General features: G+C 35.9%; 1 protein-coding gene across 4 annotated transcripts in view; it reads right to left on the bottom strand.

Moving 5' to 3' along the window:
• Positions 1 to 337: 337 nt before the first annotated feature.
• The window catches only part of Cblb (Cbl proto-oncogene B), a 165,322-nt gene continuing 137,837 nt past the window's right edge, over positions 338 to 27,822 (bottom strand). For 3 of the 4 annotated variants that reach the window (XM_042676809.1, XM_042676808.1, XM_042676810.1), the window contains exons 13-19: positions 24,279 to 24,373; positions 18,569 to 18,715; positions 14,862 to 14,959; positions 14,614 to 14,745; positions 11,369 to 11,509; positions 8,781 to 8,900; positions 338 to 3,318 (exon numbers count right to left, since the gene is read on the bottom strand). In XM_042676809.1, coding sequence (XP_042532743.1) covers positions 3,059 to 3,318; positions 8,781 to 8,900; positions 11,369 to 11,509; positions 14,614 to 14,745; positions 14,862 to 14,959; positions 18,569 to 18,715; positions 24,279 to 24,373 — 993 coding nt within the window. In that variant the 3' untranslated portion in view covers positions 338 to 3,058. The remainder of the gene's footprint in view (positions 3,319 to 8,780; positions 8,901 to 11,368; positions 11,510 to 14,613; positions 14,746 to 14,861; positions 14,960 to 18,568; positions 18,716 to 24,278; positions 24,374 to 27,822) is intronic. The other variant, XM_042676811.1, reaches the window with a different exon arrangement.

Below are 27,822 nucleotides of genomic sequence, written 5' to 3' on the forward strand. Positions count from 1 at the left end.
CCTCCCCTGGGAACTCTTCCTAGTAGCACTAAAAATCCAGCTTAACAAGGCAGTACCTGCATTATTATTTAAAATATATTGTATTTTACTCCCCAATCTGTCAATTTCAGATAGGCTTTTAAAAATCAGGTTAGATAATTCAGTGCAAATGAAAGCTTCAAGTTGAACATCTGAGAGGAAGAGTAATATCCAAACTGAAGGAAATGCTTTTGGAACTGAAAATTTTAAATGTTCACATTATGAAGAAATGTTTGCAAATGTTCTTGGTGTGTGAAATGCCAAGTTAACAAATGTTGCCTTTTGGGTTGTGATTAGGGTCTCTACTATTAAAGACTGCAACATGGCAAGGGGAAATAGAGAAGGGCCAAAGGTAGAATTTGTGGAAGAAATTTCAAATTACGCACACAATGGTCAGATTTTAGAAGATCTAGAATCTAAAAGAATTCTAGAAGATCTGGGTGTAGTTTAACATGAGACTGAAAAAGAAAAACAGATCCTGGAAAAATAATTACTTTAACATCATTGAGGGCACATTATATCTTTCCATCCCTAGACATATTTGGGGGCAAGGAATTGATATTTGCCGTATTATGGATTATGATAAAACAATTCTATTAGAAACAGAATCATGAGAAATGAAAGGAAAGTTTACCTTTGTGGATCTCAATGAACAATATCTGGATCATTTCTAAGCATTAACAGGTCATCATTTTTATAATAATATTTAGGTTTAATTATTTCCTCAGAAACATCTTTGATCATAGTATCATAGGCAGTAGATAAATTCTCAGTTGCTCTACTGGTGTTTGATTTAAAAAAAGTTTTCCTCTTTATATTTCATGGATTACAACATCTTTGACTCCTGCTGCCTATAAGCAAATTATGAGCTACTATTGAGGTCAAGACACAGATTTTGGTAAGAGGCTAGAACAATTTTTGCAAAAGCCTTCGTATTTTTTTCCAACATCAGATCCAAATTTACAATTTTACTATGCCTTTTTTCTAATTTCTCACTGAAAGCTTTTGTCTATTATTTGAAAACTGGACAAGAATGTGCTGTGTTTCCCACTATTCCTATTTTACATTATTCTCTATTAAAAATATTATAATAATGAAATGGCAATTTTGGCTTTTTGATTGAATCTGTCAACAGCAAGTCATATAAAAAGGCCAAAATAGAAAATGCTATTTCAATGTGATATCAGAAATTGATAAGTGAAAAATCATGACGACATTACATGGAGTTCACAAAGCAACAGACAATTGGCCAATACAATTTTAGGAAGTGTAAAAATCTGTACTCATACATACTCACAAGAAGAGCATCTAAGGCAAATTAAAAGCTCCCCCTAGGGGCATAACTAGTTCTGAGTCACCTGAACATATTCATATAAGAGCATAAACTATGCAAGTCCTGTGAGTCTTCAAGTATCTCATCCCATGAAAGCCACACTTCTAAGGTCAGTCAAGTATCACTTTGTAAAGGAATACATCAGTTTCTCTCCCCTGATCAACATGGCTGTCTCCATAACATGAGTCCATAATTAGAAAACTATCATGGGGTTCAATAATTTTATACAAACATAATTCGGTAACATTTCTCCATAGAGTTATTAAGGGTAACAGAAAGCAAATTGTTGCAAACTTCAGAAGCAGTCAAGAAACTTTCCAGATTTCATCCATCAGTCTTTTGGCAGCTTGTGAGGGGTTGTGCTTTACAAACACAGTGCCTAACAGTGCAAGCACATAGTATATGTTCAATAAATACGTTTTGATTTATTCAACCAAATGACATAGGTTTCTGAAGGACCATCCACCATTGTGCACATACAAAAAAAGGAGCAAACTATGTTCTTTCACTGGATTGGATACTGGATGGAGCCAAATGGAGCCATGAATGAGAAGAACGTAAAAATTCAGTATGAATTCTGATTTGATGGGAGATAAAATTACTAAGAACTTTGCAGAATAATGTTTGTGTGTGTGTGTGTGTGTGTGTGTGTGTGTGTGTGTGTGTATAGACAGTAGCCCTGGCACTTGGTGCAGTGTGAAGCATGGCCCATAGCTCTTAGGAACGAGGGTGCTATCACACAAAAAGAAATGGACTTGATTTCACTTTGGGAAAGGGAGGCTCATGATATTTGTCTGAAGCCTATTAACGTATTTGAGGAAGATGGCTCTCTCTTTCAGCAAGCCTGAAAGCAATACAAGCGTACGTGTCTGGAGACCTTATTACATTCCTTCAGTACGGCACTGTAGGGAGCAGCGGCTGCTTTCTAATAGTTCAGATTTTTATAGCCTCGTGGCATCCCTGGGATGACAGAGATGGAGAATATGAAAAAAATGAAAGATTACACAACTATATCATGGGAAGTTCCTGAACATTATTTTTTTTAAAAAAAAAAACCTTACGAAAGGTAGTTTATTGACAAGTAAATGCTTTACAATCATGTTTTTCCCATCTCTCAACAGTGATCGTTTCCAAAGAAAAGACTCAGTAGTGAAGACCACACGTTTTTTGTTTTTTTTTTGCAATAGTTTGATACATTGAAAATCAGAACCTTCAAAACATCTGGAAATGGGAGAAATGGAACTGGACCCGGGGCTGGGGGTCGGGTGTAGAAGGATGAAGATGAGGAGTTGCTTTCGCTGTTAATGTGGACAGCGAGGGAGGCGATGGGAGATGTTACAGCAGACCTGACAGCTTCACCCAGGGGCCATCAGGAGCACAGTACAGGGATCAAAATAAAAACCCAACTGCAACTTTGCCAACGTGTAAACAAGGAAAAGAATTTCACAGATTCAAAAGTTCGAGAGCAGTAAACGTCTTTAAATTATTTTTTTTGTCAGTTCAACCCTGATTTCAAAGTATGGCTAGCAAAAACAAGGAAGCCGCAGCCTCGACCATCCTGAGCAAGCACACAGTCTTCCAGAAGCTGCTGCAGGCCTCCCTTCCCAAGCTGCCTTGTGAGGAGGAGACTCCTTCGCTTGGCAGTTCACTTCCAGCCTCTCCTTTCATGCTCTGCTTTGCATGTGGGTGTTTATCCAGTTCTGGCTGCTATAGGTTGAGACGTGGGGAGACTGGAGGAGGAAAGGCGAATTCTCGGAGGATGCTCCTGGCCACTTCCACATTATTCTGGGCTATCTCTAAGGCTCTCTTCACCTCTTCAAAGGCATAACCCTCTCCCATGAGTTTGGCAATTTTTGCATCCACATTTTCCAATGCTGCTTCGGGCCCGTGGGGTTTTCTGTGGTGGATTTCTGGTGCAGTCCTGCGGGGTCGTGGTTTGGGGGGTCTGGCTGGTGCTTGTGAGGCATCTGTGATACCATTGAAACAGCGAGATAAAAAGGAAGACATTAGAACAGAATAGTAGCATCTCATTGTTTTATGCTACTATCTTCAGTACTTTCATATGATTTCAGGTCCAATGCTACTTTTACTACTCTTACAAATAAACTTTTAAACTGTGGTAAGTAGAGATTGTCCCGATTTGAAAATTATGAAGTTGAGGTAGATATTATCCCCAGTTTGAAAATTAAAAAGTTGAGGTTATAGTTCTACTAAAGAACAACTACTTTCATTCCTGAGTCCATATTTCCTCCTTCAAGCCAGGTGAAATAAGAATTAAGAAGAAAAAAAAGCATCAAAAATATTGTCTAAACTATTAAAACTATTTGGTCACATAGACTACCTCCGTCTATGATGGCACGGGTTGTGACTGTCTTGAAGTGCCTTTAAATTAGGAAATGCTATCTTTCTATGCTCATAGATATTACAGTATTTTTATATTCCAAAATGTCCTGTGTCCCACCTCTGTCAGAGCAGAACTAGTCTCTGAAAAACACACTTTGTAGGATCTCTTCCTACCTCATTTTTTCAAATTAACAATGTTCTGTCCTATTGAGGTTGGAGGAAAACCGAATTTAAAATAAAATAGCAATTGGGCATGGTGGTTCATACTGCAATCTCAGTTATTTAGGAGGTAGAGAAACCGAGGAGTATGGTTCTAGCCCAGCCCAGTACTAGCCAAAATTTAGTCATACTCCATCTTAACAAAATAAACCGGGCTTGTTTTGGTGGTGCATGGGAGGCTAGGAGTGTGAGAACTGTCCCAGGGAAAAATACAAAAGAAAAAGCTGGGGTCATGGCTCAAATGGTAAAGCCACTGCCTAGCAAGTGGGAGGCCTCATACTATTGCCATAAGCAAAAGCAGAAAAGCATGGATGGAGTTTCACTTACCACAGATAAGAGGAAAACCTACCATACTTCTGCTGTCCACCCACAAACCTTTCCTCACCCACATACCTTGCCTGTCCTGCACTGCTGTCAGGACTGGGTGTGAGCACCACAGAGGGGTGTTGTGGTTCTGCCTCTGGCTCTCCCTGAGCTGTATCTGGGCTTCCACTGACTGGTGGGAGGACAGTGCTTTAGGCCCTCAGCATTGCTGGTATGGCCAGTGTCAGGGGCCTAGAACTAGAACTGTCTGAAGACATCCTGTTGTCCAAAAGGGCTACCATTTCCATTGTAAGTCAATGCACAGTGATCCCATACACACTACTGTCTACATCACCCCTCATTTGCCAAAATGTCCCCACTGTGACTCACAGAGACATGAAGCCCAATGAGAATCAAATCACTGCATTACAAACTAAACCCAGACACATGCACACCTGCATGTGAGAGCTACTAAGGAGGGCATCCTACAAAAGCGAGAGAGGTATCTGCTGATCTATCCGTTGTGCAAACTTCAATGGAGGAATCCAGAAATTTGAAATAAAGCAATGCAGACACTTCTGAAAGCACACTGTAACTACAGCAATGAATTCCAATAAAATTGAAATGGTTAGAACAGCTGATAAAGAACTGAAAAGAATCCTTATTTAAAAAAATCCCAACGACACCCAAAGAAATACAAATAAATACTTTAGTGAAATTAGGAAGAAAGTGTAGGCAGGTGAATGAGAAACTGAGCAGAGAGAAAGATTTTGAAAAGAACTGCACAGAAACTTGGAAATGGAGAACTCCCATGAAAAGAAAAGTTGAGTGTCATGGCTCTCCTTGTAATCCCAGGGATCATATCTTTGTTGCTCTACTATAAAAATCAATCAATTAATTGTAGAGTCCATTTTTGATATAAAGTTGAATTTTTGCTACACCGGAAAATCTGTTTCATTATAAATGGACTTGATCTAATGTACAATTTCACAAAATCATGAATAAGAAATCTTCAAATATACTGTGCTTTGATTACATCAGAAAGTGCTCAAGAAAGACTATTATTATTAGGTCTGTAAGAAAAACACCATTCTGTGGTTATAAAACTGGAACTAAATGTCCTGTTCCTGTCCTGGAACTATGGTAAAATTCAACACTGAGACTTCCTTCGTTGAAATGAAACAAAACATAATCTTAAAAACAATTTGCCTTAATTTGTCTTATCACTAATGATTTATACACGGCACAATTCTAATTATTTTGTTAAGCTCATCCATTATTTCTAATTGAGATCTTTACAAGGTTACCTACAGACTATTGATCCTAATATAAAATTCACTCAACATTTCATCACTCTTCCCTTTAATCTAGTAAGAGAAAAGTACATTGGAGTTTATTTCCTTTTGTAATGAGATCTCCTGCCATTTAAATTCTGACAATATGAAAAATCTTTGCCAAGGCTAATGCCGAACATGCATTAGTACAATATAGATTACAAGAGAAAAGCAAATTGAAAAGAATTTTCAAAAAATCTTCCACAAGCTGGGAAGGTGGCTCAGTGGTAAAGCCCTCACCTTGCATGCATGAGGCCCTGAGTTCGATTCCTCAGCACCACATAAGCAAAAAGAAAAAAGCGGAAATGGTGCTGTGGCTCAAGTGGTAGAGCACTAGCCTTGAGCTGAAGAGCTGAGGGACAGCGCCCAGGCCCAGAGTTCAGGCCCCATGACTAGATCCCCCAAAAAAAAAAAATCTTCCAAAATATAGACCTATGCAAATTTAACACAATCCAGTGAAATCCTCCTTTTCATTAATTAGTTACATGACATATTCATTTGATTAAATATCAATTATTACATTAAAAACTCCAAGTCTATAAAGTATTTTCTTTGAGAGGAGGAAACATTTGGGAGAACATTTGTATCTGTAGACATATATGCCTCCGCCCTTTTTCAGATAATAGGATAAGGACAGTATTTTTAAATTCAATGAAACTCTTTCTAAGTTCATTAGAAATATTCTTGACAGAAAGTGTGTGCATAAATAAATTACTATCAACTATTTAGACAGCTATTGAAGACAACAGAATTTAACCTTCAAGCTGCAACAATCAAACCAGAATCTTAAGTCATTTTAAAACCTTTAATAAAAAGAATATTTACTGAAAAATAATGCTACCAGAATCCTGAAGGCACCTGGTAACCCAGTCTCAAGGCTTTTTTGTTTTTGTCTGCTTTTAGTGCTGGTTCTGGGCTTGAACTAAGCCCTATTTCTGAGCACTTTTTGCTCCAGGCTAGTGCTCTACCACTTGAGCCACAAGCTCACATCCTTCCGGCTTTTGGGGTTGGTTAATTGGAGATAAGAGTGTCACAGACTTGACCAGCATTAGTTTCAAGGTTTGAATGTGAAGATCTGCCTCAGAGAGCAAGGCCAGTCTCTGCTTCTGTAAACAAGCTGGAAAGCTGCATTAACAAACCTGCTTAGGGAGTAGCTTGAAATACTTGATGTTACAACTAGCCAAAGCCCTCAGAGTAATTGGTACTTTTATTTCTTAGGTAACAATTCAAGCTCTTGGTAAATGGTAATTTGGAACATTTCAGCAAGGCCTATAGCTCAGTGCTTCCTGAAATTTCTGGAGTTAATATTAATTGTAAGCCACCTGAACTCCTGTTTGTGACCAATGTTACTCGGGCTCCATAACATGCTCATATTACACAGCAAACAGGTTCTTGGCAGTGTTTTGGCCACAGCTTTTCCCAAAACCAAAAACATGTATCTTTTAATCTAGAGTTGGTGGTATTTGAATATGTTGTTCTAAATCAGTAAGTTTCAACGTTGTATTTCAACATTATTTTCTGAAAGAATTCATTTCCTTATATGAGGGCTATTAAGATATTTTCTCTTGAGTTTCATGTGTTGCCATCAAATCTATCCTTTTGACTAGAAATCCAGTCTATTCATACACATCTGAAACCTCTGAGCAACTACAAGTGAAATAAAAAGGGGAACATGGACCAGAACTTGAAAATCAACATGATCTTCTGTTTTTCTGACTTATACATATGTTAAAACTTAAAACACACACACACACACACACACACACACACACACACACACAAAACAAAAACAAAACCCCAAAACATGCAGAAGCGTTCTGACTCTCATGAAGAACTCAAGTAGGAACCTACCTATCTCCTGTTGCTTTTTCTCAAAAAAAATTCTTAATTATCTGAGTTCGAAGGTGATTATTACTATGAACAAATCTGTGAAGTGAAGCTTGAGCTTAAAAAACAAAACCCCAAAAATCACAAAACAAAATCTCTTTAAGAAAAACATCATTTTTACAAATATAAGACAAAAATATTGCTCATAACACATTGCATTAAGCCTAACACAGAGACATCAACTCCTCTTCCTCTTCCTCATCGATCCACTTGTATACTCACCTACATATTCATTGCTATCCACCCATGACCTACTTATCCATTCAAGAACCATGAGCGGGGGGCATTATGATAGTCCAGGACTATGCTAGGGGAACCAAATGTTTGAGTTCCCCCCCCCCTCCACTCCCCATAACAGTCTTATGTTGAAACCTAAACCCCTATGTGATGGAATTTGGGAGTGAGTGAGAGTTGAGTCTTTATAAACCAGAGTAGTGTCCTTATAAAGACCCCACAGCCTTCCCTTGACCTTGTAAAGACACAATGAGTCTCTACCCCTATGCAAAGAAGATGCAGGTTCTTTCTCAGACACTAAATGCTGTCACCTTGATCTTGAACTTGCCAGCTTCCAGAAATGAGAGAAAAGAAAGGCTTATTTGGTTAAGCCATATAGACTATGGTATTGAGGTATAACATTCTAAATTGACCAAGGTACTCAGTGATACTCCAACCTGCAAAGTGCTAATATGTTAGCAAGGAAGACAAACAACAGTTAAGCAAATCAATAAATGATGAAATTTCTGGTAGTGACGGCTACTATAAAGACAAATAAAGCAGAAGAGGGTGTAAAGTAACTACAGGAGATTAGGGAGCTGCTTAAAAATTCAGAGAAGGACTCCCACGGAAACCAAGTCTTTAATTACTAACATTCAGCGCAGGACCCATATTTAATAGCTACAAGGCCTTCTGTGAGGAGGGGCGGGGTTGCAATTCACAGGAGCCCTAAATAAGCTACGAGAATGAATAGGTACTGAAAAATAAAACTGATTCGGTGCTAGAATTAATTCTGAAGAGATTTCTTCCTTAATGGAGAAATAAGAGAACATGGCATTTTAATATACAAAGACATTTTTTTCCCTTTTGCTACATTTGATATGACAAAACAAAAGTTAGAGAATGAATAAATCTTGACAAGGCTCATTGGCTAATAAAAAACAATATTCAGCCTGAGTTTTTTTTCTCCCTGAGGCAGTTTTGTGGGCATTCTTTTCATAATACAAGCCCTATAATTAAAATGCAAAGGTGACAAAATTATACATTAAATGGAGAAAAAAGTGTTCTGAACAGCAGAAAGCAACTGTGCAAACCTAAGGTGTTATTCTTACTATAATTAGCCAACTCACCTGAAGATGACGGCAGCTGGTCATACTCCTGTGATACTCTGTTGGATTTGGCATTTTCTCCTGGCAATCTCCTAGCAGGAGGCAAAGGAACTTGGCCACTTGCTAGGTCAAAAAAAGGATCTTGAAAATAAAAAACATTTTTAAAAGTAAAGGGATGATCTCAGTTTATTGGTTGAAGGAGAAAAATTCTAGAAATTTTCTCTAAAGATTATAGCTTGCAAAAATAGAAAGTGAATTTCATGACCGATTATCATCATCATGTTTTCTGAGGATTATCAAATCAGTTATTTTCTTTTAGTATTAGGTAGACAAAAATCTGTAAAAGCAGACCTGACATTTGGATTTGTAGGGATTAAACAAATTTCTCTATGTAAAATCTTCAAATAATTATTTGGGGGAAGAGAGAGTATTGAACTTTTTCTTAATTCTTTTAGTTTTTCTACTGTCTGTAACATTTCCAAATTATACTCAAATGTAGAAAACAGGCAAGTAAAACTAGATTATTAAACATAAGAATATTAAGAATTCTATATATTTCATTGGTTTAACTTTCATTTGAGTTTAGCATTAAGCATATAGAAGAATGTGGCTATTTCAGAAGAAAAATTATGCTGAAAATGTTTTCTATTTTTATACTAATTTTGGACTAGATAAAGTAAGGCAGGATTTTAAAGTCATTAGTTAATTACTATTTTATCTATCCCTGTTTGAGTGCAATAATTATCACCAGGTTTCCTGGGGATTTTCTGACTTCAGGCAAAAAACATGCTTTCATTAATTTCAATATTAAAATATCTCAAATATTGAATAATTTCAATATATGAATTTTCATTAATTTTCTTGAAAAGAAGACAAATGAATTCCACATGATATGTATCAGTCTTTTGAGTTGTTGGAGGTGATACTCTTTTGGAAACATTCTAGCTCAGCATTTTCAAAGCATGAACATGCATCAGTTGTGAAAACACATATTGCTGAGTAGTACACTCCTACAGTTTCTGATTTAGTAAAGCATTTATTTAGAGCAAATATCCAGGAAATGCAGAGGCTGACGATGGGGAGACCACAGTTTGAGAATCGCTGCACTTGCCCTTTGACCCTTCAACACCTGAATGTGTTCCACAGCTGAATCTCCACATGGGCTGAGCAGAGTAAGGTCTTCTGACTTCCAGTTGAGAGAGTAACCTCAGGAAGGCATGAGCTCCCTTGCTAGACATATCATGACATGCCAAACGAAGGCCATTGCATCTTTTCAACAACTACTAGTGATGATCTGGCTTTTTCTTCATTTTACTTGGGCAAGATCATTTCTAAGTCCATGGGGAAATTTTTCATTTGTCTTGAGTAAAGTCCAATTTGCTAGCTTTTAGGGTTGAATTGTGATGCTAAGATTGGATTAAAAACCTCAAAAGAGATGCCACATGAAAATACTAGTGAACAGAAAGTAGAGTAAGGGTTGCCAAAGATGCTGTATAGTCTGTGCCCTGCACAAAGACATCCGGTGAAGAATATGAGCAAGACATAAATGCTGCCCTTGCTTTGTTCCTTTCCTGGCTCTGAGTCACAAGAGGGGTGCCTGTTTCAACCCATCCACCAGCACAAAAGAATGTTTTTGTGTAATACAGCAGAAAAGCACGTATATGCTAGCAGTTGCCTTGGGTTTGGAGACAAGGAACCATGAAGCTTTTGTTGAGAACTCCAGCTTTTGTTAAGATATGATTGAGTTTTCCAGAATAGATGGCTCATGTACAGCACTAGGCATTATTGTTTTGCCAAAAGAAATATTGTATGAAAGGATGAAAATGGAAACCTAAAAGAAGAACTGGGCCATGTCTCTGCTTGGCTCTCCCCCGAGCCTGAAGGAGCCATGAGGCTCCTGTGCGCAAACTGCCCTGCAGTTTGAAAGTTCCGTTCATAGAAAGCTGGAAGGCTGGCAAGCTGGGCCCATTTAATGCCAGAATAAAGACACAGATTTAGCTAGGCCTTTGATATAATATTATGAGAAAATTCAACCTCCTTTTCTGTGATAATTATCACATTCTTTTAATTAGGTTAAACTATTTCCACAAGGAAAATCTCAAATACCACTAAGAAAACATGTATCACTATTCTGCCCTAAGATATCACAGACTGAATAGTAGCAGTTAATAAATAACAGGAATTTTAGACTTTTGTTGGCTAATAATCTTTGTTTTAAAATTGAGTTAAATTTCTGCAACTTTATTCTCCTCTGAAGTCCTATCACAACCCATCCACTATATTTCTTCAGATAGTATAAGGTATTAAATACTTGACCAAATAGTACTCGAAATGTTCACCTATGACCCTTGAAAACCTTTGTTTTCCAATATGCATGGCATATTGGAAAAATTTCCTGTAACAATGTACATAAATTAAAAAATGGAAAATGCAAAAAACAGAAACTGCAATATTGAAATTTTATCTGCTGAGATTTATGTCATATCCTTTAGATAGTATAAATTGTTATTCTTACCACCCAGTATTTTTTTCCCTGCTAACCCTTAAGAATGACTTTCACTTTAAATAAAAAGGAAAAAAAAGTCTTCATTGTGTTATTAACCTCCTACCTGAAGGAAGAAGGAAAAGGTCCTGTCCTGAGGAGGGCCGGCTACTGGAGCCAGGAGGTTTTGTATGTTCAATGAGACTATGCCTGGCAGGAGGTGGAGGAGGTGGGAGGGAGGGCGGAAGAGCATCAAAAGCATCTTCACCTGCATGAAAAGAAAGGTCAGTATAAACAGGAGACCTTCATTAATCAAAACATACAGTGTATCAAGCAAAAACAATACCGCTTATGAAGTAATTCACTTGCAGGATTTGCCCTGCAGTTCACTGACTTTGATAACAAGATCTAATTATTTTGTGCTAGCGTTTGGGGGACAAAACACACACAGATTCATTCAAACATGCCCATATAGACTGTTATTTCTAGGTCTGTCTATAAGAACATCCTTGAGGGTTATGGGAGAACTCAGGGCTCCATTGTATTATATATAAATAATACTAGCACACTGGAAATTTGAACTAAATTTTCTTTTTAATCAGTCATACCAGCTGAACAGGAATCTCTATGTAACCAAAGGAGTTCATGGTCTCTAATTAGAAAATCACACCCATGTACCTGTAATTTATGTCACAGAATAGTTTTAATCACCTCAGAAGCTTTGTTCCTCTGGATTTTAAATCATTTAAACTAACATTGCAAACGTCTCTGATTTACTGTCAAAATAGACAGAAAATGTACTTAGACCAGAGGAATATATTTTTTACTTAACTATCATCTCTTAAAGAATCATTAAATATAGAGCTTCCTTTTGTAATCTGTAAAGCTCAATACTTACTTTTTTCTATTTTTTTAAACAAATATAGAATAGAGCAATACGGATTTATGTCTACCTACTTTTGCCCTGCCACTTCTTAGTATTCTATCTGAAGTATTCTGTTCTTTAAAAGAAAAATAAAATTAAGTGCACTTAATATAGCTTTGCGATCTGCCCAAAGTATTTTGTAAATGAAACAGGGTATGTATAAATATATCTATATTCCAATAATAAAAATTCATAGTCATTAAAGTTGGATGATCTAAACATAAAGACTTTTTAAAATGGTCTCACCATTCACTGACTGAGCTTTTCTTAAAAAATATTCAAAAGCTTTCTAGTCATCATAAATATTATAATTTAAAATATCTAAAGATATATGAGAACCTTTTATCATTCTGGTCTTTAGATGTGTGTCACACTATCACATTCAAATCTTTTTCTAGCTCTTAAGTACCAGACACCATACTAGGCAACTGAGTGACATGAGGATCAAAAATCATAAAGCTGTGATGCAAGGATCTCAGATTCCATGAAAGCTGGCACAAAGATTCATATTTATGAGTCACTTCACCTGTGGGGTGAAGATCTTTGGTTGGTTCCATATACATACACACACACACACACACACACACACACACACACACACACACACACACACACACACACACACACACACACACACATATATACTTTGAAAGAGAAAATATGTACCCAAGGAGCATTTTTGTGAAGTTATAATGAACAGGAAAACCTGGAATATCAGAGTGTTCAAAAACATTTATTCATGATATTAAAGGATGGGTTTCCTATGCTGAAAGAGCAGTATGAAAAGTATACAAGAAAACCTAGAGGAAGGTCAAGTGAGAAGACAGGTTAGAACATCCATCTCTATTAGCTAATGATTCAGTCATTACCCATATATGGCTATTACATTTATTTGTTTTTATGGTATTGAGTATTAAAGCCTTGGCTTTGAAAACTCTAGGTAAGTGATCTACCACTTGAGCTATGGTCTTAACCCTTTTGGTTTCTGCGTTTAGTGTTGCTAATTTTGCCTTGGTTAGCCTGAAACCTCCTGAGTAGCTGTGATTTCCAATATGAACTATTATGCTTGTTGTCCATTACATTAAATAAAAGTTTATTTTCACATAAACATAAAGCAAACACATACATGCATACATACATACATACATACATATATACTTATGCATACATGCATGCACGTTATGTTTACATTCCCTTAGAAAGTTCTATTGATGCCGAAGCTGATGGGTGACTCATGCTTGGAATCCTAGCTACTAGGAGACTGAGATACGAGGATCATGATTCAAGCTCAGCCTGGGCAGAAAAGTCCAACAGATTCTATTTCCTATTTACCAGCAAAAAGTTGGAAGTGGGTCAAGTTCAAGACAGAGTGTTCCCTTGACAGAAAAAGCCAAGCAAGACAGTGAACCTCTAAGTTCAAGCCCCAGTACTAGGATACACAGATAGACAGACAGACAGACACACACACACAAAACACACACACAAACACATACACACATAGAGAAAGGTATACTGAATGGTGTTTGTCTAATTCATGAAAAAGTGCTTAATCGCTGTACAGGAAGCAGAAGGAAGAAAATGACTGTGAGATATTAGGGGCTCTTATAATTAATGTAGGTGAAAATAAAGTCCTAAACTATATGTGTATGTGTGTGTGTGTGTGTGTGTGTGTGTGTGTGTATGTATGTGTGTGTGTAAAGAGGAGCAAAAGACACTGCAATTTATGTAATTCAAAGAGTGGCTAGTGCTGCTGCTTGTGAGAAAATCCCAAGGTCCACTCTATATTTCTGGCAGCATAATAGAAATACAAGCAATTTTATGCTATCAATATTTATTACTGTGAAGTCATGGAAGTGTGGAGACTTTATTTTTCTTCCTCTAAAATTAGCATGAGAATGCTCTTACCTAGAATAAAATTAACAATAACAATGGAATCCACAAACTTTAACATAGATATACAACTAAGTGTATCTTTACTTATAGTCACAAACATACTTGTTTCTTACAGTTTGAAAGAAATAAATTTGTGCTGTAGTTGTAATAATTACCTAAAACTGAATGTGTTCTTAGTTTTCTGTAACTGAGAAAAAAATCAAAATAGAGATATATACAAGACTAGGGAAAATAATGTAAGAGTTATCTCTGATTTCACAACTTCATATGCTCTGATTTCAGTCATCTGCTTTGTTTTCTTGTAGTGCTAGGATTTGAAACTAGGCCTTGCATATATTTGGCCAGCACTCTTATCGCAAGCCACACATATCCTTTGTTTTAAGCATGTAAATAAAGCAATGGTCACGTGAACATGGAAGTCAGCATCCACTCTCTCATTCCAAACAAATTCATAGCCCAGTGTATCTGTAATTACACTGAATTCTGAGTTGCAATAATGCAAATATGGAGAGAAGATATGGGGAGGTTGTTCAAAATTTCTTTAAAATTTCAACCTAATGGAGGGATGAGAAGATCATAATCAGAGGGCGTCTTGTTGAGTGAAGAACCATGCTTTGGATTGTCCCAAGTTGGAGGCCTGGCAGGTGGTAATGGCACTGGATCAGAAGATGAATCAAAAACATCTCCTAGAGGATAACACAAAATCTTCATGTATTTTCAGAGAAACAATGGTGTGGAATTTACCCTTTAAATTCTGACCATTGAGCTGGAGAGCATAAGGAACAATCTATGCCATACATACCCTTTAAATAGATGCCTAACTCCGGGATGTTTGATTTCTTCATTTCTGAAGACATACCATGTGTTCCATTCAACAGACAATGTCCATTATCACAAGACCTACAGCAGAGATCAGAGAGCATGAAACACATCAGGATTTGAAATTCCATCTCAAAGTTATTGGCAGGGGTATGGGTAGAGGGAACGAGCATCCTTGTTTCTATAATAAAGTTTAAAAATAAATATATACTCCTTTTCTGGAAACTATCAGTAATAGCTATACATATTCTTTCTTCTGCTTTAGAAATCAGAATTAAATACCTTACAAAAGACCAACAGTCAGTCTCCTTCCTCACTACCCTCTCAAAAGTTAAAATCATACAAGGGCTATATAATCTGTAAATACCAAAACCACATCTATGACATTAACATACCTCTATAAGAGAAATTTAATAATATCTGGTTGAGTTTCAGAAATAAAATTGTAAAGTATGTGCCAAGACAAAAAATATTTGACAGTTCCAATGACTTCATTATTTGTTAATGGTACAGAATATTAGATTTCATATAACTTGAGCCTCATTCAAATAAACAAACTAGAGCTTATAAAAAGGAATGAAAACTTTTCAACTTTCAATGATTCCATTATAATTCTGACAGGAATAGTCAAAGACCTAGAGTTTGTAGTGAAACTTATTCTGAGGACAGCAAAAGACTGGTTGTATGATACAACTTTACTAGTAGCCTTAGGAACATAATAAATATTTTAAAGTGGGTGTCTGCACAAAGCAATATTCACTGACCACAAAGCCTGTTCACTGTTGGTATGATACTGTACACTTCCACTGTGAACACAGGGATAAATTTGGGACAGGAGAAGACAGTGGAGGGTCTGGATACGTAGGTATGGCCATTAACACATCAGCATCATGCTATAGAGCAATCAACCATCATCTAACAGTAAACTAGGGAAAGCAAAGTTTCCATTTCATTTTTCTATGAATTACTCTGAATTTTTACAGCAAAGTAAAAGTATATACATAATGGAGGAGATGGTGGATATTTGATTAGCTACTGCAAGAGTGCTTTATCTGAAATTCATTTCTATTTTCCCTGGTGGCCACTTCTCTTTAAGAGGCAAGATATGGTTCATTTAAAAATAGTTAGCATGTATTAAATCTTCATAATGATGATGGATTTTTTTCTACTGAAACTAAATTGAAGTATTCATTGACCATTTCATTTGCCCTTATATTGACAATTGACTTTTCTTGATATTCCATAGCAGGGGAAATATACAGGGAAAGGAAGGGTTAATCTCAAAGAGTGCTTTGGAGAGGACAGAAGATACTTCATTCATCAGCTTTCAAGAACAGTTAGATGAAAAATTCAACACAATTAAGCCTAGGGATTATCAACATTTATTACTTCTCCATCACAGTAAAAAGATGGTAATGATGGTGATAATTCAAATTTACTTTTAGGATCCAGGAGGCCTGCCACCAAAATCTCATCCACTGTGATGTGGATAATTAAAATGTAGCATGTAAAAATTGCACCCCTCACTCTGCCAGACATGGAAAAATGAGATTCCCAAGGACACAAAAAAAGCTTACCCAATTTCAGTTTTTAAAAATTGTTATTTATAGGAGCTAAAGCAATGGAAATCTGTAAGAATTTATACTTGATGAAAATGAATATTTTCTCCATAGATGTTAGATCTATTATTAAGTAGACACTGGGTTCTTCTGATATAACAAATTGTCTTGCAGCTCTTTCTTTGTCTTTTCAGTGATACTACTTTATCAACAAATGTCTTAAACACCAGAAATTAGCAGAACAGCATTGGTTCTTGCTTTGCAAAATGAAGGCCTGGAAAGTAGACTGTAACTTAATCTTGGTTAATATTTCTGCCGAGCACTAAAAATCCTAAGCAGAATCAATTATTAAGACAGATCTCTAGTTAAAATAATGATTTGCTTCTCTTTTGCAGGTATGTCATTTTCTGTTTCAATAAGATACTTGAAGTAGAAGACTGAAACACTTTTTAGTCTTTTCATCTAGAAAAAAGGGAAAACTCTCATAAAATTCTTTGAGTCCATTGACTTAACCTCAAAAGGAAATGGCACATTGAAGTGGCACTGAGGAATGTATCTCCCTTCCTAAGCCAATCAAGAGACTTTGCATAGCAGGGCCTCTGAGCTTCATATTACAAGCTATGCCCAGGTTCAGGCTTGTTATGTGAGAGGAATTAGAACTCAGAAAGTTAGGCATGAAACTAAGATTTCATTACTTAGTACCTCATATATGTCAGTCAGATTAAAAGTATATAAATATTACTGTAGTTTATTAGCTCATTTATACACAAAGAATCATGCTTTTTCTTAAAGACAAAGTAATGTTTCAAGACACAAAACTCTTATTAATTCTTACTGTATCTAAATGTGGCTAATACTTCACACTCCAAGGATATCATATAGTAAAAAAAAAAAAAAACATAAAAAACTATTATGCTTTATATATACTTTTTTTTTTTTTTTCTGGGGTCCGGTCGTGGGGCCTGAACTCTGGGTCTGAGCGCTGTCCCTCAGCTCTTCAGCTCAAGGCTAGCGCTCTTCCACTTGAGCCACAGCGCCACTTCCAGCTTTTTTTTTTCTTTTTGCTTATGTGGTGCTGAGGAATCGAACCCAGGGCCTCAGGCATGCAAGGCAAGCGCTCTACCACTGAGCCAACTTCCCAGCCCGCTTTATATATACTTTTATCTGATCCAATAGAAGGTAAAACAGAACTTGATATTTGGTGCTGGACCAGGGGCTTGAAATCAGGGCCCAGGCACTGTACTTGAGCTTCTTTTGTACAAGGTTAACACTCTACAGCTACAGATCTACTTCTGGCCTTTTTTGATAGGTTAATGGAGATAAGAGTTTCATAGACTTTGCTGCCTGGGCTGGATTTGAACTGGGATCCTCAGATCTCAGCCTCCTAAGTAGCTAGGGTCATAGGCACAGGCGCCATGGGTACCCAGACAGAACTTCATTTCTTTTAAAGTTAAAAAAAAGTAACTTGTTACTCCTTTTTTTGTTTGTTTGTTTGTTTTTCTTTTGGTGTAGGTCCTTGGGCTTGAACTCAGGGACTGAGTATTGTAACTAAACTCATTTTTTGCTCATGGCTAGCTCCCTACCACTTGAGCCACAGATCTACTTATGGCTTTTTAGTGATTAATTGTAGGTAAGAGTCTTATGGACTTTCCTGCCAGATCTGGCTATAATCCATACTCCTCAGATATCAGCTTCCTATGTAGCTAGAATTACAGATTTGTGCCATAGGTACCCCAGTTTCCTTTCTTTTTCATTCCTTTCTTTTCTTTTTTTAAAAAGGGTAGGAAGAGCCAGGGAAGGAAATCAATATAAATTACACTATTCTATACATCATAAAAACAAATTCTAAAGAGGGCTGATGTAACCTTTGCATCAGATCCTCAGCACTAGTTTTTCTGCAGAGCATACGTGCTTGAAATGGATAAAATTCATTAAAATGGCTATAGAAAATGCATGGAGTATTTATTCATTCTTATTAACCCACGTGTTTTCTGGGAAAGGAAGAAGAAAATAGTATATAAGAGGTTTTGAGTAAGAAACCAAGGATTTAGTCCAGTACATGTGATTGAACTATAGGAATGACAAATGCTTATGCAGATGTTCATGTGAAACAGGCTACTCATATTCTTACCGAACTGGAGGTTTTATATTATGACAATGGGATGGTTGTGAATTCAGGGAAACAGGATGAGATGAAGGAATCTTGTACTCATCGTCATCTTCCTCTACTGGGTCTCTTGTTTTCTCTGAAAGAGAATTTGCTAATGGACCAGTACACCTACCAAGGGGAGAAAAAAAAATCCAATCTCGTTTAAGCATAATAAATATTCAGACAGGACAGTCTGGTATGACATACTCAAATCAAAAAAGCTATTTGATCACATTCATCTTTCATTGACAGGGTAATTGATATGTTCATATCCTAAATACAAATGGAAATGCTTTGTAACCTTTTGTTAAGATTTTCTTTATGAGATAAAAGATTTTTCATACTTATAATTTTAAATGTCAGTAAGGAAAAAAATCTACTTTTAAATCAATAAAACTTAAGCTCTCTTATGAAATAACAATTCACAAGTTGTTCTTTTCTTCCCCTCAACAACAATTAACAACTAAAAATGGATTGAATAATTAAAAGGAAATGAGAGAATTTGTGAAGTCTTTTGAGTACATTATTGATATGACTTAGTATGCCTGTCTAAATAAAAGAGAATGAAAATGATTACAACAATAATCTAACATCAAAAGAATTTTAGAAACATTTTACAAGAGAAAATAAATGGAAACAAGCAAACAAGAACTGATTATATTTCACAGCTCTTGCTATTGCAAATTAATCTCATTTTGCTGAAGCCAAAGAGAAATGCTAAAAGAGATATGTACAAACTCAATCTATCCAACGGTAAGACAAACAAGAGTCTTGCAGGCCAAGAGAAATACACAAGGATCAAATAATTTTGCTAACTGGCTAGATTCCCCATAAGTTTGATCCAAAAAAAAAAAAAAAAAAATTAAAGTGATTGCAATTCACAGCACCTACTCTAGAGGGAGCAAGCAACCTTTGGTATAAAAAGCCCTGATGCCAAAAGTAACTTTTTTCTTCTCACTAGAAGTTCAGTTATCACTTATGTGAAATGCTTGGGACTAGATGTGTTTCGGATTTTAACTTTTTTTAAAAGGTGGAATACTTGCAAAGATTTTACCAGTTGAGTATGCCCAATGTAACAAGAAGGTAGTTTAGGATTTTGAGGTTTTTGGACTTTCAGGACAGTGATGTTCAACAAGAAGTTAGAAGGAAAACAACTTTTTACTGTTTAATGTTTACCGGTACAAGGAGACACTAACCATGCCCGTGTTTCAACAACATATCTAAGTTTCTAGGAAGAACACAAATCAAAGGGATTTGTGTACACAAATTTGTGTACTCCAAGTGTATACAAATACACAAATCTCCTAGAAATTTCCAAGTTTATTTTTGCCTCTCTTTGAAGCAGTTTCCAATACTAATCTCTGGATTATTGATTACCAGAGCTACCTTAAAATCAAAGGACTTAGGAGTGAGAGGAAGCGGTGACACAGTGACAGAAGGTCTGATATGATGGCCCAGAGCACAAGCTAAGAGCTTCATTAATAACCTCGGGCTCATGCTCACTAAGGTTTAACCGTGGGTGAAATACTTGTCAGTTGAAAGTGAGTACATGGGACAGTAAATTGGGACTTGATGGAATTAGAACAGAATTTAAAGCATCACTTTCCCTCCCATAAAGTTTTGTAAAAATAAGATGAATTTTTAGGTCAGCACATAGGGATATAATGGTTTACTTTAGTTAGTGACTTACATTTCAAACTGAAGGCTGACAAACACATTCCTCTAGAGCATTTTGTATTCCTGGTATAAGGCACAACTCCACTGGGTGGATTTTCTTCATATTCTATTAGCCCATTAGCTTTATCCATTATCATGTACATGTCAAACATATACTACCCTTATCAAGTTATTTTCTTTCCTGATCTGAGCGATTGGGGTACTTAAATTACTCAACCAAACTTCTCGAAAAAAAACCCAGAAAACAAAAAGATCCACCTCTACTCTGTTTATTAAAAAATTCATAAGAAATTGTCCCATGTTTGTCTTTGAACTTAATATTTCTATTATGGATATTAGTTTATGTCCATTCATTGATACATCTTTCTAAACTATATTTTACTCCATTTCTGTCTTGAGTTACAAAATGTTTAAGGGGAGAACTCTAGTCCATTAAGGCACAGTATGTATGCAAGATATTGAATACTTACAAGACTTTAAGCAAAAGTAATGAATGGTTATGAGAGAAGTCAGTAACTATGGTAGAAGGGAAAAAGATCAATCATTGGTAGAAACCTTCACTAGGTGAGAAAAATTTTAAGTGCCATACATCATTTTGCTTATTTCCTACATGTAATAATCTTTCTTCATTTCATAACATCTGAAGGTTAGAAGATAGGAATACTTTTGTGAAAATAGAAATTCAAGTTTGCCACTTATCAGTCTATATTTTTATGCTATGTTATTCTAACGCTAGAAAGAAACACTCCTAACAGAAATCACTTAGCTTATAGAAGAAATAAAACAAAATTTAACTATGTGTCATTTCCTCAAATCAGCAAATTTGTGTTAAAGGTTCATTCAAGGCATTAAGAGAAGATAGCACAGTATAACATTATGCTTTAATAAGAAAGTATGCTTTAATAGAAAGCAATTTACTGTGTAGCTTTCAAATGAGAGTAAGGATTTGAAGTCACCCTGTACTCTGCTCTCCTATATTCATGCTCTTCACTTGAATAAATTCATTGTTTAATCCCTTAGGATTTTTGGTTTCATGTTTAAATAGTATCTTCTCAAAGAGTTCTTCCCTAAGCATCTCATCTAAAGTAAAGACCCATGTATCATTATTTTCCCTCCCAACAATCACCAATGGCCAACAACATTATAATTATATTCTGTTCTCCATAACTAGAGCACAAAGGATTTTATCTTGTTCTTGTGGATTCTAATCAGTATAGCAACTAAAAAGAAATAGGATTGCTAGGCAAGATTTGGATTCTCTATTCAACAAACTTCAAATATCTGTACCTAACTACTGAAAATGTAAAATAACCCACAACTCCACCTCCATCATTTGAGCCAAGCAACACTGATTGGTTCAAAGGTACTTGAATGCTTATGGCTACTATTGTAAAAGTGTAAAGGCCCATTTCCAGATGACAAAGCACAAGAAAAAATATCCTAAAGAAATAAGGTACAGTATTGTAGAACATTTTCAGATAACAAGAGAAAAATATCAATAGGCCATTAAAATCTACATTGAAAGGAGTGACACTGATCAAGATGCATAAACTGCTTTCTCAAATGGCAACTCCCTTGTACAACTACTTACAGATAATAATTTTATAGCACTTGCACTAGAAAATGAATCCGCTGTTTAGCATTCTTTATCAAAATATTTGTGTAGCTAAATCAAATAATTACAATGTTTTGAGGGATAAAGTATAACTCTATGGCTGATCTTAGGTGCTTTTACAAACTGAAACAGTAGGAAAATACCTGTAAAATACAGTTTACCACAATTTAGTTCTTGTCTGACTCACAGAAGTAGCTGCTTAATATCGAGTACTAACAACGCAACCTGCAATCTCTAATCATACTTGGCAATAATATGAATTTAATGGATGGAATCTGAATTTATTTACTTCATTCTCTGAAGTTCTCTGAAGTTACAGAGGTAACTATGATGTCTTATTACTTACTTCATTCTCTGAAGTTCTCTGAAGTTACAGAGGTAACTATGATGTCTTATTACTTATTCATACATTTAGAGTTTATGTGGGGCTAGCATATCACATATGTTTTCACAGATTTTACAGCCCACCACACGGAAAGGTGCGCTTACTTCTATCTCCAGTGTCTGCTAAGTACTGGATTTTTTCCAAGAAAAAGTTTCCTCTGAAGAATGGTCTGGGCTCCCCGCTGTCTCCAGAATGATGTGAAATTTCACACTCTTGCTTCTTCTCAGGCACTATCTTATCTACCCATGTCCATCCTAGGGATTCAGGATGCTTCCATCTACAACAATCCCTCAAAGTCATATAGACTAGATAGATAGATAGATAGATAGATAGATAGATAGATAGATAGATAGATAGATAGATAGATAGATAGATAGATAGATAGGTAGGTAGGTAGATAGATATAGATAGATATATAGACAGATCTAGATCTATATGTGTATGTGTGTGTGTGTGTGTGTATATATATCTACCCAGTGTATATCATACAAGTCCTCTAATTTCATGTTTCTTAATATTTCTTCATGTTTCTTAATATTTTCTAAAGTGCACATTACATTCCTTGGGGCCTTAGATTTATCTTCCCCTTCTTTTCACATATATAGTTCGAATTCAGGGTCCTATAAATGGAGGAATGAAGAAGCTCTGAGATTTTCCAAAATAAACAAAAATCTTTCTTTGGTTGAGGTGTATGTAGTAGTAGAATGTTTGCTTAGCTTGTATAAAACTTTGTCTTGAGTTCCCAGCAGAGAATGATTAATAATAATAATAATAATGATGACAATGATTGGGAGTCCTACCAAATAAAAGTCAAATCAATCAAGAATTCTCTATGAAAGAATTAAATAATACAGATATTTCCCCAAACTGTATAGCTTTTTCTCAAGTTAGCAAACATTACAACATAATACATAATTATATGTGCAGAAAATAAACTGTAGGAAGATAAATTAAACATTAGTCTTAACCATTAAACAGAAGTCACACCAGTTTTAAAACACAGATCCTGAGTTATGGGCCTTTAGGATGGAGTTTCTGAAAAGGGAGAGCATAGAAGGGAGGCATATTCCAACTCACCGAGGGAGAAAGGATACACAGACATGACTATACAATGAGCGTTGCAAAATATCTATTTGGGTAAAATTCTGTCGGACCTTACTGCAAGGCAAGATGGTTAACTGAAAATAGCTAATTATTAGAAAAAAAGGAGACATTGATGGTTTGGAGAAGGAAGGACACCTGAAAAAAGCAGAATGAAAACTAAATTAAATTGGATGCAGTGAATGAAATTCTTGTGAAGAATTTATATGCAGCCTGCCTCACATGAAGAGCAAGAAAGTAAAAACAGGGGTACAGGGCTTCAGCCTGGATTAATGGGGATGCATACTGCTCAACTGTCCAGTGTGTCTGAGTACCCATTTCTCAAAAGAGACACAATGAGGTAACTCATTTTCTAGTTAAAAATCCTCTGATAGAAAATCTGAAGTGACCAGAGCTTAAGGCTTCCAGCCATCTAGCTGTGTAGAAGGCAAAGGGGCAATGGAAAGATTAGGTGAATCAGGAAAAAAAATTGCCAAAAGAACAGTGATGAGTGGGTAAATGGATCTGAGAAACCGAAAATTTGTAGTAACCAAAGACTACTTCAGATTCAAACCAGGGGTGGAGATAAAATGAAACACCACTGAGAAAGAGGTTTAAGTTGGAGGGGAGGGAGAGAAAGCTCACTGAGCTGTTCTTATTGTACCCTTTCTTAGAGCAGGAAACACGAAGCTTTTATTGTCCACTACTTTTTAAGAAGTCTAGATTCGAATAAGCATCAAATCCATGATTACTAACAAAGAACTGAAAAAGAATTCTGGTACTTGAGTTCACAAATCTGAATGAATTGCATTGTCTTTGTTTATTTCTCTTTGTTCACCCTTTAGTTTTTTGTATTCAGAAACACAAAATCATTCTTTCTCATATCTCTGCACATGAACAAATGATTCTGTTAGATTGAAACGAGGAAGACTCACTTTATGCTAGGAAGAAGGGCAGTAAGTGGAGGAGGAGGAGAGAGCCGAGGAGGAACATCGTATTCTTCACTTCCAAGGTGACCATTGGAAAAGACCTGAAATAAATCAAATGGTTAGTTTCCAGGACTTTAACTCCTGGAGCACCTTAAAACAATAGTTGAATTGGAACTTAGGGAATTTCTATAATTTCCATTTCTTCAAATTGGTTCAATTTGATACAATTCATTTAGCAGTCAGGGGTGCTGGAGGATGTTTGACTACTGTCCCCCAAAATGATGCAATATAATTCCCAAGTATCTCTGAGGTAATGTTATTATTTAAGAAATAAGATAGAGACAGACAAATAAATAAACCAGTAGTACAATATCCCAAAGACAGTTTTGATTGAAAACTAGGAATGGTGTAAAGAAAAATATGACCCTGGTACAAATTCTCATTTCATCTTTCATCCAAATAAAATTATTTTAAATAGTATCTCTTGAGGGCCAAAAGAGCTGTAAAATATTCCAGATAACAATGCATAAAACAATGAGAAACACCTTTCTTTTTTCAAGGTCAAAGCTTTAGTGACAATGATAAGTAGAGACTTGTTCTGGCTTTTAAAGTGTGGGAAAATGTATGCATTAATATTTTCAGTTTGTGAATACCACAAACCACCACTGTTAACTTGCTCCTAAAGATACTACAAGAGAGCCAACATTTAATTCCTGAGAATAAGACAATTTTGATTTTTCAGTCACGCTATAGGAACTGTTGAAAAACCTGTATTTCATTTCATCCACAATGTGAAAAGAGATCAATATAGAAAGGGGAAAATGAGAGGCAAACTTTGTAAAGACAGAATCACAAATCATATTTTAACTTCGGAATGACCTCTTTAGTAAAATCTAATTAATATACATTTAAAATGTAGGGCAAGAATATGGCAAAATGGATATAATTTAACTTTTAATTTGAATCGTCCAGATAATTCCATCACAGAACTACCATTTTACTTTCTTTTCACTCATCTATTTCTGAAGCTTTAAAATGCAAACCTGAAAGAGTTATATCCTTACCTCCCAACTAAAAATAATAAAAGAAACAAGCTTAAGGAACAATTTGAAATACACCAATGCTTACGTTTCAAAGCTATTATATTTAGTTTTATATCACTGAAGTTTTACTCTAAAAACTACGAGTCTTCAATTTCTCATTTTCTTGTTTCCTCTCATCAGATTCAGTATACTTTGATTACATCATGATAAAATGTATCTTTAAAGGAAATGATTTTATCATAGGCCTTTAACCATAAGCCAAATAACAGAATGTGGTAAAGTTTTTGAACTTTGCTAGAGGAGATATTTCTTTTTTTTTTTTTAATTTAATTTTATTTTATTTGTGAACATACTGTACAGAGGGGTTACAATTACATGGGCAGGATAATGCGTACATTTCTTACCAAGCATTGCAGCCTCCTCCTTTGGTTTACCCTTCACCTCCCTTCCCAGCCTCCCCCCTACCCCCCAATCCCAATCCTTCTCCTTCCCTCCCTTCCTCCCCCCTCCCCGCCCCCGCACCGACGTTGTAAAGCTCGTTTTGGACATGACAACTTGTACTTCTCATTGTTGCAACAGGTCCACCTGTATCCTTAAACAACTGGTTTTTCCCCATCTCCTCCACAAGTTATACTGACATCAAATATAGTGAAAGCAGGGGTTATACTGTGGGGGAGGGACATACAAAGCAACAAAGAGATAATCTTATAAATGTGTTAGAAACACATGCATGAAAGAAAAAAACATTAAAATACATATCTAAGGGTTCATTTTCCTGACATCACATTATCTGACCTTTTCCGCTTGACTCATACATATACTAGATATTGCAAATAAGGGAAACCATGGGACCTATGGAGGAGATATTTCTTAAGCAATAGAAATCATTGTAAAGTTCAATGAACACCTCTGACATGAAAAATGCCTTTTAACTAGCAAATACATATATCAAACCACAGATGCTCATTATAGAAACGAACGGTAGAGATTTCTTGAAGTTCTTTACAGAATTTGTACCTTTTAGGGCAAATACAACACTAAGTTTTCTAAAATCAAAATTCATTTTAACATTTCTGTCAGACATTTAAAATTCATTCTGGAAAATAAAACATAATGTTTTTGCAATACTTTTAGGACAGAATATCTACAATATATAGGCAGTTCATAAAATTTCAGTAGCAATCAGATAAAGGCAGATAAAGAAACAGTATTTTGTTGTATTGGCTCTAATGTAACATTGAGCCAACCATATTGATAATTAAAACATTAAGAACACCTGAATATTTGCATAAAAGCATAGAGCTAATGAACAACAGAATTGTCAATGAAACCCCACTAAATGAATCAAATCTCTATCCTCAAAAAACAAAAACAAAAAGAACATATCTGAATAGGACTACCAAAACATTAAACTATCTATCCATACTGAAAATAAATTCAGGTAGAAATTTTTAAAAATGAGAGAATAAATGTCTTTATTGTTTGAATTATAATTTTGTATGTTACTATTAAGTTTCATAAAGACAAGCTAAACAGAGTGATACAACCAGCAAGTACAGCTATTGAGGTAGCTGTGGGGGTATACTAACCTAAGGAAATTGTCACTTCTTAATAATTTTGTTTTTGTTTTGTTTTGTTTTGTTTTGTCAGTTGTGGGGCTTGAACTCTGGCCTGGGTGCTGTCCCTCGGTTCTTCAGCTCAAGGCTAGCACTTTACCACTTGAACTACATTACTTCAAGCTTTTTCTGCTTAAGTGGTGCGAAGGAATCAAACCCAGGGCCTCATGCGTGCAAGGTAAGCACTCTACCACTGAGCCACCTTCCAGCCTACTTATTAATAACTTTGTGAAACAATAAATTAATATATGTAGCCAGGCGCCAGTGGCTCACACCTGTAATTTTAGCTACTCAGGAGGCTGAGATCTGAGGATCATGGTTCAAAACCAGCCCAGGCAGGAAAGTCTACGAGACTCTTATCTCCAATAAACTACCAGAAAACCTGAAGTGGCGCTGTGGCTCAAGTGCTAGAGTGCTAGCCTTGAGCTGAAGAAATGAGGGACAGCACCCAGGCCCAGAGTTCAAGCCCCATGACTGAAAAAAAATTAATATATGTTACAGTGCAAATAGAACCTCTAATGGCTTTAGACCTATGGTTATTGATGCACACTATAAAAATGTTCCTGTCCCTAAATTGTCACAGTGAACTGCCATCTAAAAATACTTTGCGTATGGTGTAGTTACATTTTGTGGAGTTGAATTCACAGCGAATTGAGCATCTTTCAGAACACAACTTCTTTAAAAAATCATTATATGGCACATTTCTTGGGATTTTTTACCTACCATAGAGCTTCATGAATACTGACTGAAGACAGCCTTAGATGACCTCACTGATGGAAGCACTAGCTAATGAAATGACCTTCCTTTACTAAAAGAAACTCATTAGTTTATTGAAATGGCTTACCAAATATGCCTAATTATGAGTGCATGCTCTTTGAAGTATACACAGAG

Source organism: Dipodomys spectabilis, unplaced genomic scaffold (assembly GCF_019054845.1).
Source record: "Dipodomys spectabilis isolate Male_0828 unplaced genomic scaffold, ASM1905484v1 ptg000032l, whole genome shotgun sequence".
In the NCBI taxonomy this organism is placed as follows: domain Eukaryota; kingdom Metazoa; phylum Chordata; class Mammalia; order Rodentia; family Heteromyidae; genus Dipodomys; species Dipodomys spectabilis.